General features: G+C 42.7%; 1 protein-coding gene and 1 long non-coding RNA gene across 2 annotated transcripts in view; one reads left to right on the top strand and one right to left on the bottom strand.

Annotated features, from left to right (window-relative positions):
• Positions 1-1751: 1751 nt before the first annotated feature.
• Positions 1752-18818, bottom strand: part of LOC119180305 (ATP-binding cassette sub-family C member 10) — a 46200-nt gene continuing 29133 nt past the window's right edge. Inside the window, exons 15-20 of the mRNA XM_037431466.2 lie at positions 16673-16842; positions 12935-13095; positions 11556-11809; positions 10055-10322; positions 3732-3844; positions 1752-2022 (exon numbers count right to left, since the gene is read on the bottom strand). Coding sequence (XP_037287363.2) covers positions 1812-2022; positions 3732-3844; positions 10055-10322; positions 11556-11809; positions 12935-13095; positions 16673-16842 — 1177 coding nt within the window. The 3' untranslated portion in view covers positions 1752-1811. The remainder of the gene's footprint in view (positions 2023-3731; positions 3845-10054; positions 10323-11555; positions 11810-12934; positions 13096-16672; positions 16843-18818) is intronic.
• LOC142767216 (uncharacterized) lies at positions 5381-10867 on the top strand. Its single transcript, XR_012884781.1, has 2 exons — positions 5381-7911; positions 9994-10867. It is a non-coding gene; the product is annotated as an uncharacterized LOC142767216 (long non-coding RNA).

Below are 18818 nucleotides of genomic sequence, written 5' to 3'. Positions count from 1 at the left end.
AAGTAGCACACCATGCGTTCCTTCTCCTTCTTCGAGCGGTCACTTTTCATCATCGGCAAAAGCACAAGTGTGCTTGGCGCAACGCAGGCAAAACCCCGAACGAAAGCAGAAAGAGGAGGAAGCAAGAGAGGAAATAGGAAGAACAAGAAAGAAGGCTCTGCACGTTCTTTCACCCTTAGTGCGATGCTGCCTTTTTTCGTACGCACTCATTGAAAACACTGTGGGCAGGTAAGGTGTGAACCTTATGTATCAACAACACTTTGCTGAAGCACTAGTTCTTACTTCCTAAATGCTGGCACCGAACACATTTGGCATGGCTCCGTCAACCTTGAAGTAGAAGGTTGCGAGTTTGGATCCTGCCAACAAAAAGGGGGTGTTTTTTCGACCACTTGTCTCATTTTATGCCATAACTACCTCACTACAGTTAGACAACAAATTAATGGTTTTTATGTCTTTGGTGGCTTGAACATATATTCAATTCTTTCGGTTAGTCAAGCACAACAATAGATTTCTGATACATTTTTCGTATATTTAGGCGGCTACGGCTCAATGATCTTTTTTTCCAAAGTTTGGTACGCTAAGTCTCAAACCTCCTCAGAGGCTAATCTACTTCAGACCCAGGGGTTTCCATCAAATTCTATAATGTTATGGCAGTTCGTATCCAAATTTCAAAATTGCATTCTTCCCCCTTCCCCAAAGAAACGAAGAAATCGGTTGACTTGGGGAATGATCACTGTTGTACAGCTTATCCTGAAAGCTCCAGACTAGTAATTATACGGCAGAGTGTAAACAGCCTTATGTATGAAGAAAACTTGCTCATTCTCTGCACCATTTTCGCTCCTCTATAGTAACCTTAACAGGCAATGCAGGGGCACTTTCCAAGATACCCTCACCAGAGAACATGCAATTATATATTCATAATATAGCACAGAGGAACAGAAATTGCTACATGACCGTTCAAGGACACTAACAAAATGCTAGGCATATTTTATTGCTATGGTCTGAATCCAAGCGGGGACACTAAACTGAGAATATAAAGCAGCTGAGATTGAAAAACCATACTTTGAAAACTCTATTGATGTTAACTTTGCCATCATAGGTTTATCAATACCAGAGGAGAAAATCAACATCACAGTTCAATTGAGCTGAAATTTCCACATGGGACCGCCATAGATTTTAAAATATATTGTTTGTTTTTTGGTGGCAATGGCTCAATAATTTTTTTCAGAAGTTTGGTACGCTAAGTCTCAAACCTCCTCAGAGGCTAATCTACTTCAGACCCTGGGGACGCCATCAAATTCTCTGATGTTACGGCAGTTGGTGTCCGAATTTCAAGGTCGCATGGCCACCTGCACTTTCTTTTCATGTGCATTTTCTAACCTAATAATCATCATCTCGTAGCAAGTAGGGTTTATCATTTCAAAAGAGTAATTTATCAATTTGAGAAAATCATTTCTGTTGTATTGTCCCTTTAACATTTTTGAAGCGAACAACATAAAAGACTTAACGTGGCAACTGGCAGACACACACAAAGCTGCGTTATTCATGTGTTTCTCAGTTTTCTTCCTGCAAAATTGGTGAACTACATAGCACTTTGAGCAGTTAGGTTTACCTCATTAACGTTAACCGCACTGTACACTGCACTCCAACATGTGTTAACATGCTCAATTAATGTTTCTTTTTATTTTACGAAAACGCCATTTCAATGCGCATTCTATTGCATTACCCGTCCAAAATAGGTCACAAAACAATTGCAAGGAAGATTCGTTGTTTAATGTCTCGCTGTTAGACGATATAAATTGAGAAATGCACTACGGATCCGAGAACCCTATTAACGGAACGTCATCTTCATCCGCTTCCGCGGCCTCGACGAGCACCGTGCCCCCGTTCTTGCGGGAGGCTTCAACGAGGGTGCGGAAATGTCCATTTCCGAGACGGAGCAGCTCCTGTGGACTGCCGGATTCGACAACCTTGCCATGGGACATGACTAGGACTTGATCACAGTCTAAAACGGTTTCCACCCTGCATATCGTTTTACTGGACTTCAGTGTGTGATCAGTAAAAAGAATTCAGAGTATGTACCTAGTTAACCTATATGATGGAATTATACTTAAAGCTGTGCATTTTTCTTCTTTTTTGTTTAATTGCAGTTCTCCCAAACTAACACAGCATTTTACTTCGTCACTGTCTGTAATAAAATTAAATTTATAAGTTATATGTGTAAAATTTAAAGACTCATACTTTAAATATAAAAATTGTATTCCAAAGCAGTTAGGTGTAATGAGTGAATGGTGAAGTTTAGGTTCGAAGCGAATAGTGATTTTGGTAGAATGATTTCAAACCGAGTAGTGTTTATCACATAGTATAAAGAAAAACTGGCATATTTGTTAGGATCTAACAAACCTGCACAGTAATTTTGTAAATTGAAACAAGGCTTGTGCAAATGTCTTTTTTTGGTTCAAAGAAAGATGAAACAATTTTGAAAACAGCAGCAGGATTTGACTTCCTGCAGAATCAATGCAAGCCATAACCTGCAAATTACGTTCATTTTATAATTTATTCTGGTGTCACAAGCTTCTAAACTTTAAAAATGACGAGTCAATGTGAGGGTATGGTAATAATCTAGCCTTCAAGTAACGCTTTGCAGCAGTGCAGATTTCTCCTGCAAAGGTGCTTTCACAGCTTCGCACATCTCCACTGCAGTGAAACCACCTTTACAAAAAAATACATGCAGATTAATATATTTCTATTTGTCCATTTCGAATACTTTGAAATTTTCAACAATGTAAACTCGGGTTCCAATATTCAAAGCATTCAAATATTCCCACAATGCTAAAAATAATCAATAGACTTGAGGCAAATAATGGTTATAGTACACACTTCGAAAAGTGATTTTGCTGGAACGAACCATTCTATTTTTCCAAATCTGAAAGGTATTCCTCATATCTACTAAGCAGCTGAGATCTAATTCACCAAATTAAATGAAAGCCACCACTATTATTGTTATGGTAACAGCTTTGTGAATAAAGATTTTCGTGAACAAACATAGAAGGGCAGATGAGATTGAAAAAATACTGCTTACATCTTCCCACGGGGGAACTCGAGTGAATTCATTGTAGAGTGGTGGGGGTATCACGTGAATGTCGCGCAATTGGGTATGGTTTGGGCATGCTTAATTGTTATTTTGCCTTTATTATTATTTATTGAATGAAACAGAGGCGCTGCTTTCAACGTCAAGTGCAAGCCAATCAACGAAGCTCTTAAATGAAATCCTAATGGGCAATCTAGTGTCTACAAGTACGACGTGGCCAGTGGACGGTTGCGAAGCACGAGCAGTAGTAGTTTTTTTTAACTAGCAGACGCTGCCTGCGTCGGCCTTGCAAGGCGAGAGAGGAAGAGGGGAGCGACAGTTTTGGGGGTGTTTTCCTGGGCCAGCACAAGACGCGAGCATTCAACACGAGACGCGATCATGCACAGTGGGGGTGTGGATGGTGCCACCGCCGACACCAAAGCGCAAAATCGTGCGACTGAAAAATGCTTTGCATTTAATAAGCTTGTGGGTATAACCTGGCATTAGAAAGCGCAGGTCCAGGTTGATCGACAGGCTATGCACTGCAGTGGGCGTAGTCAGGCTGATGATGATGGTGATGATGGATAAAGATTTTGGCTCTTACAAAATTTCTTTTTTGATTGTAGCGCAAAACAAGACAAAGACAGGTTTATGTGCTCACCTGTGAGCTATCACCAGGATGGTGGTGTCGTGGAATGTGCTCCGAATCGTTTCCTGAATTGCACGATCGGTCTCAACATCTATGCCAGCAGTCGCCTCATCCAGGCAGAGGACCTGGAGAATTATTACCATGTTCACAACTCGTTACCACGTTTGTGACTCGTTACCACATCACGACACAAATACCGACAACGGAAGGAGAAAATAAATGACGTGTCCAGCGGCAGGCTTTCAAGAAAAGATCCGCTGCAGTGTAAGCCACAGCAGCTTGTTATCAGCAGGGCCAGTGCTTGCCTCTACTTTACCTCAAGTATATGGCCTTGTCAGTAAGTCCCAGTTACAAATTAGTGGGATGGATCACGGACGAAACAGTATCGCTTACTTATCTGTAAGCGGGACCAATCCATCTCACTTACAGATAGCTGCAACTAGAGATTCCTGGTCGTGGGGATATGAAGTGCGCCCATAGCCTCTGCACGGACATTTCTCTGTTCTGCTGATCCCTTTATTCTGCGATGGCAAGCGGCACCACTTCTCGCCCCGCACTGGTTCTCGTGGTGGTGAAGCGCATGCTCTCCAAGCCACAAGATTTGGCGTGACTGAACCATCTATGTGCCAGCATGCTCTCTCTCTCTCCTCAGGTGGCACGCACTTACCAAGAAGTGAGATGGGTCAATCCGATGAACGGAACCAGTTCCACTTACGGTACAGTACCCCTCACGAGACAGAGCCCTAATCTGCCTACGAATCAACCTTCTATATAAAGACTAGGTAAATTATAAGAGAAATATAGCTTGTTCCCAATAAAAGAAGATGCCTCTAGCTGAGTACTAGGTTTGTGCAAATAGTAAATTTTTGGTTCGAAGTGATTAGTGATTTTGATCGAACAGTTTCGAATCGAATTCAAATGGTACGTATGACATATAAAAAAAGGGAATATTTATCATGACCAAACTAACCTGCACAATACTTCTTTTGAATTGAAATAGGGGCTCTATGCAAATGCCATTTTTTCGTTCAAACGAAGTTGAAACAACCTTGAGTAGTAGTTTCAGTAAGATGCGAGTGATAACCTCTAAGATACTTAATGTTTTAAAATTTAATATACTTGGATCATATAAGCGGTCAAATAAGCTTAATAAAATGAAGGATTGATTTGAGGGTAACATGTTCCTTTAAAGGGGCCCTGCAACACTTTTTCAAGTAGCCATGGAGCCAGTAATCATGCTTGTTGCCTCACAAATTTACTGCTGCAAAGTTTATAGAATCAGTCCAGTTCGAGCGGAGTTCCGAAAATTTGTCGCACGCTGCAATTGCATTCTCTCTTTTTGTCCCGACAAAATAGCTGGAAGTTAAGCAGGGAGGAATGGCATGGCGAAAGAAAATACCTCACATGCACCTCGTGACCTTGAGCACCTCTTTTTTTTTTTTTCTTCCTTCGAGTATGCAGTTTTTCAGTGCGATCGCACACGTACTTGTAGACAAGCGGCGGCCCCTGTAACGACGAGCGCACCATGCTCAAATCAGCCAATGCCTGTGACCAGAGCCGTATATTTCTTCTTGGCTGTGACAAGTGATTTTTGAGCTCGTAGTGTCATTTGCCGAAGAAAGAAAGCAGTTTTTAGCTTTGAAAATTTGTTACAAAGTTTTTAGCTTTGAAAATTTGTTACAGGCAATGTGCTGCGCTAGAATATTTGTCTCGCGTGTTTTCGGTAGCCTCGACTACCGATCGGCAGCATTTTCTGACCATGTTCAATTAGTGTTGCAGGGCCCCTTCAAATTTGAAGGGGGCTTCACGGTTAAACAAGTTTTCCTAGGTAGGTAATTTCACTGCTTGACACCCTTACCTTGCAGTGAAACAACCTTAACAAGCGGTGACCTGCGGATTAATATACACCTATTCGTTCATTGCGAATACATACTTTGAAAATATTCGAACCATTCGAATATTCGCACAAACCTACTGAGTAATGATAATGTTGTTTTTAATAAAAGTGACATACAAGCTTGGTAATAAAATTGGTAACATGAGTCAAGCGGTATCTCTCGTCAAAAATAAGTTGACTTTGGCTTGTAGGACGTGTTAGGAAAGCATCCACTATTTTTCTTTATAAGATGATCTTTCATGATGCCACTGGCGATATGGTGGAGATCCAGATTCATTTCCAAGTAAGTCATTTCCACTCCACCAAATTTTCTTCCTTCATCCATGCACTCGAAAAATCTTTCTAGCTGCCTCCAGTGTAATAACATAACGGTCGTTCACAGCGTAACATTCTGTTGCCGAGTTCTAGGCTTCAAGGTAAACTTTTGGCCATTATAGTTTTGGCTTAACGGTGCATGAACACAAAAATATAATTTTTTTGTTACAAGTCTTGGATTATTGAAATTCATTCTCAAGGGCACCCCTCATGTTGCCTCGTGTTTTTTGCGATGTTTCAGTATTTTGCCTCTATTGCAGTTCAGCAGCAGCTGTAAGAAATCCAACCTGTGATCTCGTCCACAATATCAGAAAGTTGCACCTACTGTGCCAATATCAGGTCAGCTCAGTATGTAACGAATATACCGAGTGTTCAAAGTCAAGCTTTACGGTTTTATTAGAATTCAGCTCTGGGAAGAAGGTGAAAATCATCTTTGCGAATGAGTTATGTATCCAGGGGGACATAGTGAGGCAATAATTATTTCTGTCAGACGCCCAATTAAGAATGAATACAAATGAACTATTTAGTAACTGCTGCTAGGGGACATGTTTGTATTGAACAGTTGGAGGCAGTTTCGTTTCTACATTGGTTGAGCGTTTTCTTCATGTGTCTAAGGACGAATATACAGGGTGTCTCAGCTAACTTTAGCCACAGTTTAAGAATATACCAACACAATATATGATGACACGATCAAATCCATGTTGCTGACAGCTGCAAGGAGTAAGCTGTACTTTTTTTTTCTATGTCCTGCTTGATCACTTAATTAGGCATGTTAATTAAGGAACTTACAAAGCAAAAAAGTGGAGCAAAAAATTTCAATGAGAAAGTTATCAATTGGTTTGCAAAATATGCTGATGCACATTTTAGATCCCTGGCTAAGGTTAGCTGGGACACTCTTAAACACATGGGATCTCTTATATGCAGGCTGGTTTTCACATGACTGTACTAGCCTCATATCTATACATTTTGCTTAATAAATACGTCCATGAGCACTCAACATTGCTAAATGGTACTCGCATCATTTTCTCACCCACTGCGAATAATAGTTTAGCTTGAGTAGGCTGCACACACATGACTGATCTCGAGCATTTTTGTTTGCTGGGGCACCCCAAGTGATCACCAATGTTGAAACTTAACCGTTGAACAAAAGCTTAGTATTTCAGCCTCGGCACTCAGAATTCAGTCATTCTAACCCCGGTATGCACAAACGCTCCTCCACTCGACTTTCATCCTTCACTTGACAGACTTGAACACTGCACCACTGCTCGGCTGAAAATGACGCTGCGCTACTCAAAAATAGCAGCAAATTATCACTGATATGCAGTGACTTGACCTGCATAGAGATGGCGCTCCCATCGGCTTTCTCAAGTGAAGGTGGAGCGTTGAGTGAAGGGGCGTTCTAGAATAGGGGGGTAAAAATCGATACCGGTATGTTTCTCGAATTCAGACGTGAAATCTTTTCCAGAAATCGCAAGGTTAGCTCACATTTCTGTTCAGCCTCCCTGTCCTAGCCCATGTGGAATTAAATTTAGCGACTGCGACCCGCTAACTGAAGCGAGTTTGAGAGCTCTACTGTTGAGACATGCCTATCTCGAATTCAGGTGCCTATGCTTCCGGCAGCGTACTCTCGCACCCAGACGTCATTTTTTTCCGAACTGCCAGACGTGTATCTACTGCGTCAAGTTATCATAACAAGCGGCAGCTCCAGGACTTCAAAATGCTTTTATTTAAGCAGGTTCATGTCACTCCTGCATACAAAAAGTCGTCTGGGCACAGCTGCGCTGTCTTTGAATGCGAAAGCAATCTGCGCAAGAGGAAGATATTACTCATCGCTGTCTGCGAAGATCACAACACGAAGCGTGCCGGTTTGGTGCTTTCAGATTGCACAGATTTCCATCCGCAACAAAAACTGCTGAGCTCTGCTACAAAAAGATAATTGCAATCAACAGGCAGAACTACAAGCCCAGCACTGGTAAACGAGTAAGTACACTTACTGCGTGCCGCCAGCTATCGCGCTTTACAATAGTAATTTGCATGAGGCATGCCTGTAGCATGCGGCACCAAATTATTGCTATATTGTTTCTCAGGCCGCCTGCCAATAATAGAAGACATTACGATCGAACCTCAGCTACAACGAACGCCGCTTCAATGAAATTTCCGCTGCAACGAAAAAGTCACCGTTCCTCGTCTGCAGTCCACAGGAGTCAATGCATAAATATTGTCGCCACAACGAACACTTTTTCTTCTGACTTCCGCTTCAACAAAATTTAACAATGCCATTCGAGGCACAGATATTTATTGCTGTACAGTACACACAATCTTTAACATTTTAATGCATTTTCTAAACCTTAAGATACGTCAACAAAGCCTAAAACATGCGCTGGCACCACCATAAACTACCGCTGTTCAACAAGCATGGGCGCTTCCATTGCTCAATAGTGACGTCAATGAGACTGCCCTGGTTTTGCCATTGGCTTGCTTTTGAGCCACAGACGATCCGAAGCTGAAGCTCAGTCGCTCAGTTCATGGTGTTTTTTTTCATGCAGATGTGCGGAATGATGCCTTTTTCGATGCCAATGTGTATCATTTCGTTTGGGCTTGGTTATTGTGGTAACTAATAAAAGTGGCTGTTTGTCCGCATTAACAAGCTCAGCTAGCTGAGAGCGGTGGATGATAAGAATGGCATAGAATAAGGCACAAGTTACCGCTCTACGATACCCTGACTACATCTCGGCATTGTCAGATACACTTTAACAGCGGACAGCTGCTGGTGTTAACGTGGTAATACAACTGTTTGGTTCGTTCACAAAAGCGGTTGTAGGTAGGCGTTGTTTCGGCGTGCATTTCACCATGGCCTCGCTATGCATGCATGAGAATCGCGTCGTGACGTTGCTGAAAAAGAATAGGAAGCAGCGAACACTTTTTGAATTTTGAAAATAAACGTTCCTTTGCTTTGCTAGGTAAGATCAGCTATATTTTATCGGTTTCACTACAACGAAATTTTCGCTTCAAATTTTTTTTCGCGCCCCATCAGTTTCGTTGTAGTGGGGTTCGACTGCATGAGTAAATTACTCTTGCGTGCATGCACATTATGAGCATGTTTAGTACAATATAACCGTGTACTATTGCAATGCAAAGCAATGTGAACACTGAAAGCGTGGCTTTCAACTCGGTCGACCGAGCACCATGCCTTCACTGTCGATAGGCGAATCTGTTCGCCCAGCCAGCATCACTGTAGCAGTATAAAATCATGCTCTGACTGGCACTTTGTAACCGCACGCACATTCTGAGTGTCAGGCTTGACTGGCAAATAATAAGCACATTCGATGCATGAGCACAAGCCAGAGCTGGATTCTAGTGCTATAATGAAGCCGGCAGAAAGCAAAAGCAGTGAAGGCATGTTGCAGTTCGACAGAGTCAAAAGCCACACTTTTGTTGTTGGCGTTTCTTTCCATCGCTACAGAGTGTACCTGATGAAGTTGCTTCCGCAGTATGCAATGCATATGCTGTGGCATTACAGACTGTCGAGTTAGGTCTTTTTGATGTTCGCAAAAAAAAAAGCAGCACAAATTTCTAGGAGAGGAAAAGCATGAAACGTGCTTACAGCCGAACCTAGGGTGGGGGAGTTTCGCGTTTGATTTGTGGAGCGTTTGCTAGGGTGGCAGTTTAGGATGTTGCTTCGCTGTGCCTGCGAGAGATAGTGTAACACGCTGCCTAAGTATGGCAGCACACATTGAACTCGCTGTGTTCTGGTTGTGTGTATGTTTGCAACAGATACCACATGTAGCAAAACAGCCATTTGGGCTAGTTGGTAGCGGTTGAGTATGGAAGATAAAAGTGGGGCATGATATGTGACACAGACTGGAGGAGAGAATGGTGCAAATTTGTGTGCTTGTATTGTTGTCCTCTCCTCCAGTCCGTGTCACATACCGCGTCTCACTTCTATCTTCCATAAAATACCACATTTTTATCAAACATGTTACCAGGCGGAATTGCAATTTGTTCAAACAATGTTGGAGTGCCCCTTAACTAGCTTAAACTACACAGTTTTGTGCAATCCAGCATTTCGCAGCTGACCTTGAATCAGCTGTTCCCTGTGATACGCTGCCTCCAACGCACTCACCCGTGCCTTGTAAAGAAGGGCCCTGGCCAGGGCCAAAAGCTGACGCTGTCCAGCGCTCAGCACAGAACCGCGCAGACCCAGGCTCGCTTCGAGGCCCGTGCCCGCCGCAGCGCTATTGTTGCGCAGCGACCGCACAGTGCGTCCTAGCTGACACCTGTCCAGAGCCCGCCATATCTGGCTGTCTGAATGAAGACCCCGAGGGTCCACGTTGTCTCGCACCGATCCCGAGAACACGAACGGATCCTGTGGGATGGCTGCCAACCTGGACCTGTGAAAGTAGCGATTCAGGTCAAAGGGAGGTCTACTCAATACAGAGCCTTGCCGAAAGTTCGTAATGCAAAAGGCAAATGTTGTCATCCAGCTGGTGGCAGCAGGTCTGTTGTAGCAGGAAGCATGTTGCCTTTCCATATGCTTTTTGCTTTTTTTTTGTCAAAAGCACTCATTGAGCAAGAAAACCTGTCTATAAGGCAGTATGATTAGACAAGGTGTCTCAAGATGTCACTACCAATGTTCAGTATCATCATCAGCCTATTTTACATCTACTTGCAGGATGACACCCTTTCTCAATTACCTCCAATTCTATGCACTCTTTGCAAATTCTGTCCATTTTATGCCTGTAGACTTCTTCATTTTGTGGTTCCATATAACCTTTTTTCTTGTTCTTTGCAGTTCCCATCTCTTGGTATCTATTTCAATGCAGATTAATTATATGAGGCACTAGAGGCACTTTTATGAGGCACTTTTAGGCAATACTGCCTAAAATGGCGCTGCGGGTAATCTTCCTGATAAAAAATTAAGAATGTTATAACTGACCATTGTTTATATGTTCTTTTTGTGACGTGACTTGCCAAGATACGCTTTCTTCTTATCAACTAGAATATCGGCTGGATGCCTTTGTTCTATGATCTATTCTGCTTTCTTCTTACCCAGTGATCATCTGATAACCCAGCTGCTATTATAGCACAAAAGCCATCAAGTTGAATTGAAGGGCACAAATGCTTGGACAGGGATAAAGAACACAGGCTGCGAACAAGCGCAACTAAATTTCATGCACAAGGTCAAAGAAAGTGAAATAACATCATTTGTAGGAACACATGTTATTTTGCTTTCTTTGGTATTGTGTGCATGCTTGAGGATTGTGAAGCAGGGCTTTTGGAAGAACAAAACTTAGATGCCGATTTGTGCTTGTCCAGTGCTTTTCGTCTCTGTGTCAGCAATTGTGCAAGTCAATTCAACTTCAGCTACGTGCCAACTAGTTTGACAACAAATGCTACTTAGCCAATACTATCTACACTAGACATTCGGTAAATAAAACCTGAAGGAGCCAGGAAAATACGTCGTATTCAACAGGAGTCCCATTTTCTGAGACATGAACAACGGTGCAGAGTTCAAATATGAAACCAATCATATAAGAGGCAGTTGTTAATTTAGGTAACAATTTAATTTAAGAGATATCTATCTATTAAAAGTCTATTGTAGTTCATTTTGCTATGAAACACACCTGACTTCCTTGGGATTCACACGAAGGACATCGATGCCGTCAATGTAGATCTGCCCACTCTCGACAGGCGTAAGCCGAAACAGAGCCTGGAGCAGGCTGGATTTTCCTGCGCCCGTGCGGCCCACTATGCCCACCTTGCAGCCCTTCGCCGCTTCAAAGCTTACGCCACTCAGTGCAGCGGGTAGACCGGGACGATAACGAAGAGTCACCTTGCTGAACTTGACTGCACCACAGAACGGCCATCCGAAGGGAGGCTACAAAACATATGATGTCAGGATACACTTAGAAAATACACGCAGCTTCAACTGAATAGACGTCGCGAGGGCTGATTAAATACTAGTAGCATAAGTGCACCTTTGCTCACAGCATGTCCTTCTTCCTCTCACCAGCACCACTTGTGTTCGAGCGTGTGCCACTATAGGCCGACTCCTTTCACTGATACAGCCAATCACGCTCTCCTCCAAGCTACACCCTCTCCATGTCACTAGCATTGCTACCCTTCTCTAGTTGGATAGACTTACTACACAAGGCTTCCCTCTCAACCACTTGACTTTCCCTCTCGTCAGGCTCCGCTTTCGCAGCTGGGCTGGAAAGCGTGGTCAACGAAGACCCAGGGATTTATCTCTGCCTTAGGCAGTCCTGTTGTTAAAGTAACTCAAGCAACACTCTTTTAGACATATAAAATACACCAAAGTCACAGAATTTATCGAGGATTGAGCGATTATACTGAATGGCACGCAAACCCTGTAGATTGCAGCATATAAGTCCACACGCCAAATCGTGGCACCCAGAAGAAGAAGCAATGGAGTAGTATGCTTAAAACGTGCAAATAGTTGCAAACAACACACGACTCTTGGTCAATTCAGCCCCGTGAAAAGACTGTTAAGTTGCAGGCAGTTGGACTAGTGACTTCCGTTGCAGCACAGCATGGCTTCACAGCAAGACGTGCAAAACCGCGAAGTCATGCTGCCGCGATGAAAAATACTTAGTTCAACCCCAGCATAACAAACATGAACGAATCACAACATGGTAGTAAACAAAGATACCATGTTACAGCATGCAACAAATATGAACGTACCTTCAAATGGTTATCTTCATTTTAAACTCAACTTCACTATAGTGACCATACAGCATGCAACAGCTGAAGATTTATTTATTTAACTAGGCCAGACGAAATCATCAGCATAACAAACATAAACACAAATTCATTAAGAAATAGTATATAAAAGCAACACTAAGATGCTACAACAGCAAGCAAACAAATGCTTGTAAAAATAATTTAACGTAATGAAGGTATTACTATAGTGCTGAATTCAACTTCCCTATGATAAACGTATTGAAAAAAAAACACGCTAGAATCAAATAGGTTCACAACGTACTAAGATGCCCCCATCAAGCCTCTCTTCCTCGAGTTCCTTGATGTACTGGTCACACCGCTCCATGCTGACCATCTCTTTCTCTGTGTCCGTGAACGACGTCACCAGGCTGCTCAACAGGGATGTGACCGACAGTGCATACGACAGTGCCAGGCCCACGAAACCTGTAATATGTGTAACTGTTAATGCACAGCCAACAGTCACCTTTATTTACCTAGTTCACAACACAGGTAAAATCTGAAGGGGAATACAAGAAAGTTTTATATGTGGGTAATTCAATATATAAAAGCTTGTGCCGGTTCCACGCCATATAAACCGTACAAACTGTAGATCAGAGCAGAGGGTTCCTCTGTTGATGGTTGTCTTGTGTCTGTCTAAGTTGAAGCAGTGGGTTTACCTATATTTGGTAGTGCTCGGCTTGTATCCAAGTCTTACGAATCTTAGGGTTACCTCATGAATTGCTGGTGTTTTGCTGCTGCCGCTTTCTTCAGTAGATATGCATCTAGGTAACTACCAGCAAGGGGATTTCGCCGGCTCAGACAGACGAGTTGGCCCTTCAGTGACGCTGGTGTTCAAAGCAAGCATGCACTGGCATTCCAAACGTACAGCCTGTTTGGTATCCACAGCAACAATAAAAACCTTCACTTGTGATGAGTGGCGCCCTCTCTTAATGAGCTATTTTCCTGTTGACTTTCAGCTCCTCCTTTTGACCTATTCTGGTACTTTGAACATGACCCCAAGTGACGACATGAGACAACAGAAGTGACAGCTGGGGCCTCTAAAGTGCTCCACATTTGAGTTTTAGTATTCTTTATTTTTAAAGTTTCCCACAGTCACCTACAAAAAGGTATAAAATATCTTATATTTATAAAAATTATTTCAGGGAGATTTCAAAACTATGATATACACAATAATTTGCCGAGCATAGCTGCGACTGCATTTCACAGAGGGCCAGGTAGTATTGGAACATACTGTACAGCATGTTTCAAGAGATGCACCTAAAAATTCTAAATATAAAGGAAACACGATACTGTATTTGCTTGCTACCTCCAGCATTACTTTTTTTGTCGCAGCAGACATTTTAGGACATGAAAGTGGCATGGGTACTCGGTGAATGTCCGTTTCCTCTGCACCTAGGAAATAATCGTGCACTGACCGCATCAGTGCACCCTATGTGTTGCCCTCAGGTGACATTTGCGTCGAAACATTCGCACCCTCTCTGGTCATTCTGCACAATGACACGAAGTTCCTCTGTTTGTGAGTGTTCATCACAGGCAACACAGGTATTCCCAATAACTTGAATGTGCAATCTCTATGTAATGAGCTCAATCTTCTAAATTTTTCAGCGTGCTACATTTAAACTAGCTGCCAATTTTGTACCCAATAAAGGCATTTTTTTTGTGTTTGCACTCTACTGCATGTTTTGCACTTTTTTGTTCCTAATGCTTTTGAACCACCAGAGGCAAGGAGCCAAGAAAACATAAAGACATACTTGACACTACAGCATTAAACTATGCAGCATAAATGAACAAGCGCTTGTCTACAATTGGTGAACTGTCTTTCAAGTCCACGATGCAGAGCATTCACTAATAAACAAAAAAGTAAATACGAAAGCATGATTTATAGACTTGTGCAAATAGTAAACATAAGGTTTGAAGCGAATTCGATGCAAGCAGTAATTTTGGTTGAATAATTTCGAATCGAATTCAAATAAAATATATGACTTGTTAAGAAAATGGGCATATTTATCATGACAACTAACCTGCACAATATTTTTTTTTAAACAAGGCCTCTATGCTTTCATTATTTTTTTCAATTCAAAGGAAGTAGAAACAACTTTGAGAAGTAGCAGGATTTCACTTTGAGTAGGATGCAAGTGATGATCTGTAAAATATGTAACATTATTCATTACAGCTAGAGTGTATAAGCCAGCAAAACAAGCTTCTAAGCTTAAAAAATGATCAATCGATTTGAGGATATTATGTTCATTTAAAGGGACCCTGCAGCAGTGTTTCAAAAAATAGATTCATTAAAGAAGCTTATTACCTTATGAATTAGGCCCTGCAACAACTATTTAGAATCTGTCCAGTATGAGTGGAGTTGCGAAGATTTGACACATGCTGCAATTGCATTCTCTCTTCTCGTCTCGACGAAAGCGCTTGAAGCGAAGCCGGGAGAGATGGCATAGTGAAAGAAAATACGTCACGTGCGTGTTGTGACCTTGAGCACTCTTTCTTTGATAATGCGGCTTTTTAGTGCGATCGCGCATGTACACGTGGTCATGTTGCGGTCACCTGCAGTGGCCCCAGTAACAACCGAGCGCCCCATGCTCAAATCAGCCAATGGCTGGTACAATGGCTGTGACGAGCGATTTCTGACATTGTGGCGTCATTTGCTGAGAAAAGAGAGCAATTTTTGTGTTACTTTTAGAATTCATTGTGGATTCCAAGTTGCGTGCTGCGCTATATAATTTAGGTCACATGTTCTCTGTAGCCTCGACTACCGATCTGCAGCGTTTGCTGAGCATGCTCAAAATGTGTTGCAGGGCCCCTCTAAATTTGAAGCGAGGCTTCGCGGCAGAGCTAATTTCTCCTGAATAGATGCTTTTACGGCTTAGCTTCGCTATACAGCAGTGAAACCACCTTCACAGGTGGTTACATGCAGTTCAGTATACATTCATTCGTTCATGATTACCTATTAACTCATGATTACGGAGTTAGACAAGGAGAGCAGAAAGGTAGGTCTTAAAATTAATCCACAGAAAATGAAAATAATGTACAACAACCTCGGAAAAGAGCAGCGCTTCGAGATAGGTAATAGTGCACTTGAAGTTGTAAAAGACTATGCATAGGACAGGTAATAACCGCGGAGCCGAACCACGAGATTGAAGTAACGAGAAGAATAAGAATGGGGTGGAGCACATTCGGCAAGCACTCTCAAATTATGGCAGGTAGATTGCCACTATCCCTCAAGAGGAAGGTATATAACAGCTGTATCTTGCCGGTACATAGCTACGGAGCAGAGACCTGGAGGCCTTCAAGGAGGGTTCAGCTTAAATTGAGGACAACGCAGCGAGCAATAGAAAGTAAAATGGTAGGTGTAATCTGAAGAGACAAGAAGAGAGCAGAGTGGATTAGGGAACAAACCGGAGTTAAGGATATCATAGTTGAAATGAAGAAGACGAAATGGACATGGGCCAGGCATGTATCGCGTAGACAGGATAACCGCTAGTCATTAAGGGTAACTAACTGGATTCTTAGAGAAGGCACAAGGGTTAGGGGGAGACAGAAGGTTTGGTGGGCAGATGAGATTAAGAAGTTTGCAGGTATAAATTGGCAGCAGCAAGCACAGGACCGAGTTGACTGGCGGAACATGGGAGAAGTCGATGTCCTGCAGTGGACATAGTCAAGCTGATGATAATGATGATGATTCGTTCATGTCAAGTACTTCGAAATATTCGATAATTTTAATTCAAAGCGAATTCATATACTCTACTATTCGTTCAAATATTCGAAGATTTGAATATTCGCACAAGCCTAATATGATTTAGCAAGAATAGCTAGGCTTCGCGGGGATTCTTTGATGACTCATCACTTGGAATGCCTAAACACCGTGCTAGTTAACACCTGCTTTTCATTGTATGAAAGTGCTGACGGCCCCTAATGTGATACTACAAATGAGATCTCTAAGGTACTAAAAATGGATGGATGCATACCGCTCTGAGCACAAAATAGCCCTGACCTGCACTGACCCCACGGACCTGGTGTTGCACAACAGCCAAAAAGGCGACACCAGAAGTAAGCAGAACACCCATAAGTTGTAGTCGCAGGTTGAGCCACTGAGATGCTGCCTGTGATGCAAACACGGCCTGCTGGTTGACTCCTAGCTTGTGCAGGTTCTCCTGGCAGAACCTGAAAGCAAAACACACAAGAAGCTTTCATCGTTAAAGTACCATAAAGCAGGCTTTGAGATGAAGGGATACCGTTATCATTAATATGCTTTCTGGCACAAAAGAACTACTGACTGTTGTGGGATCTCGAAATAAGAGCCCGCTTTTGGAGTTATTGGACACAGAAACGCGGTCGAATCAAACCAAAACAAAATATTTATTGAACTACTTTTACATAAATGATATCGTCAGCCGAATCAAGTAAATCACTAGTGACCAGCCCGCTAAACAGAACCTTATACAATATATTCCAATGTACTCGATCAAACATAAGAACGAACAAGGTAACGTGAAGGTGGGGTTGCCAACGCTTCACCAGCACCTACTATATTTTATCAATGCCAGCCAGATGCGCCCAATCCAGTGGTTCACGTCCCTCTCCGCTAGCCCTTTCCTGCTCTCACCCATCGCCTAACCTTCGTGAGTGCTTTGCGGTCATGTGGGTGAGAGCCCATCATGTAGTGCCCCACGACGGAAATCATATTAAGTAATTTTTTGTTCAGTTGCGTACATCCGTGGGGCGGCGTCTTGCATTCCTCGTGTTCATAATGTTGGTTGCTACCCTGGCTTAGTAAAAAATACAATGTTTTGAGATAGCGCATCGCCATTCGTGGCGCTACCTGGGCAACCAATAGAGAAGAGTTGCTGCAACGCAACTGCATGCGCTGACTTTGAGAGTGCTGTGATGTAGCGGCGGCATTGCTTCAAACTACAAAGTAGAAGCCCGAAGAAACAAATCTTACAGACGTATTATATTGGAGTGAGAAACACATCTGTCCCATCTCTGGGGGGAAAGCGCTCGGAAGCATATTTGGCGCGTGCAGTGTGACCCCTCATATAGTGCCGCATCACGACCACTCTCTGAAATAAGGCGGACTGACGGCTTTCGTTGAGAAGTGCGTGTTTGCACTGGCATTGAAAGAAATAAAGGAGGTGTTGGCTTCACTCACCACGGGAAACGACCCACAGTGCCGTCCCCATGGACTCACTGCGGGAGACAACCGTTCGCACGAGCCGTTACGCACCAAAGAGCCTCTCCAATTTTTTCTGTGCAGCCACCTAGCCTCGCCGCCAGGCATCACTGCTGCTGCTACTGCGCTAATAATAATGATGATGACAGTGAAGACCACGTGGGAGCGCTGCGCCACCTACTGCTCAGCAACTGTTAACCCTAAATACAGCTTATCCGCGATACACGTGTGCGACACAAGGCACAAATTACTTTACAGGGAGTGATAGCACCCCGTCACTGTGGAGCAGCAGTGCCAATTTATAATGACACAAAAATACGTAAACAGATGACAGATGGTCAAGTGCTCTGTAATAATTTAATATACAGTATAATCTCTTCAACCCCCTGATGACCAATGATTAATTAACTCATCTCAAACTTTACGCAATATTTTGGAGCTGTTCAAGGCCAACCCACAAAGCTAAAATTCTTACTTTTATCATGCAAATGACCATACTTTCATTATAGCAGTAGAAGCAGCACAGATGAAGTGAGAAGGATGTTCTTGCATGAACAAGTATTTCATTTTTTTAAGTGAAAAAGAGTAGACTTCCTGGGAAAGTGCAGATTTGTGCATGTGGTGACTATAATCGTTTCACTCTCCATTTGAAATGTTCTTTTATGGTTTTGTAGATTCTGCTTAGTTCAGCTATCACTCTAAGAAAAACTAGAGTATTCGGGGAGTAGTTCTGCTATACAACTATGATTGTCATCTGTCTTGCTCGCGTTTCCTTTCTTGAAAACCCGGCGCTGGCCACTTTGCTGTCGGGAATGCTACGTCACACTGATAAAGTGCGCTGCTCGTGATCGCGAACTACCGGAACCATGGTGATAATGACAGGAAAGTGCTCGAGGCAAATGATGATTATTCTTGTGTAGCAGAAACACTCCCCAAATACTCGATTTTTCTTGGTGTGTACATTTCA

The sequence above is a fragment of the Rhipicephalus microplus genome, chromosome 7, assembly GCF_043290135.1.
Source record: "Rhipicephalus microplus isolate Deutch F79 chromosome 7, USDA_Rmic, whole genome shotgun sequence".
Lineage (NCBI taxonomy): Eukaryota > Metazoa > Arthropoda > Arachnida > Ixodida > Ixodidae > Rhipicephalus > Rhipicephalus microplus.
The sequence above is the reverse complement of the archived record's forward strand: the minus strand, read 5'-3'. Positions and strand labels throughout refer to the sequence as shown.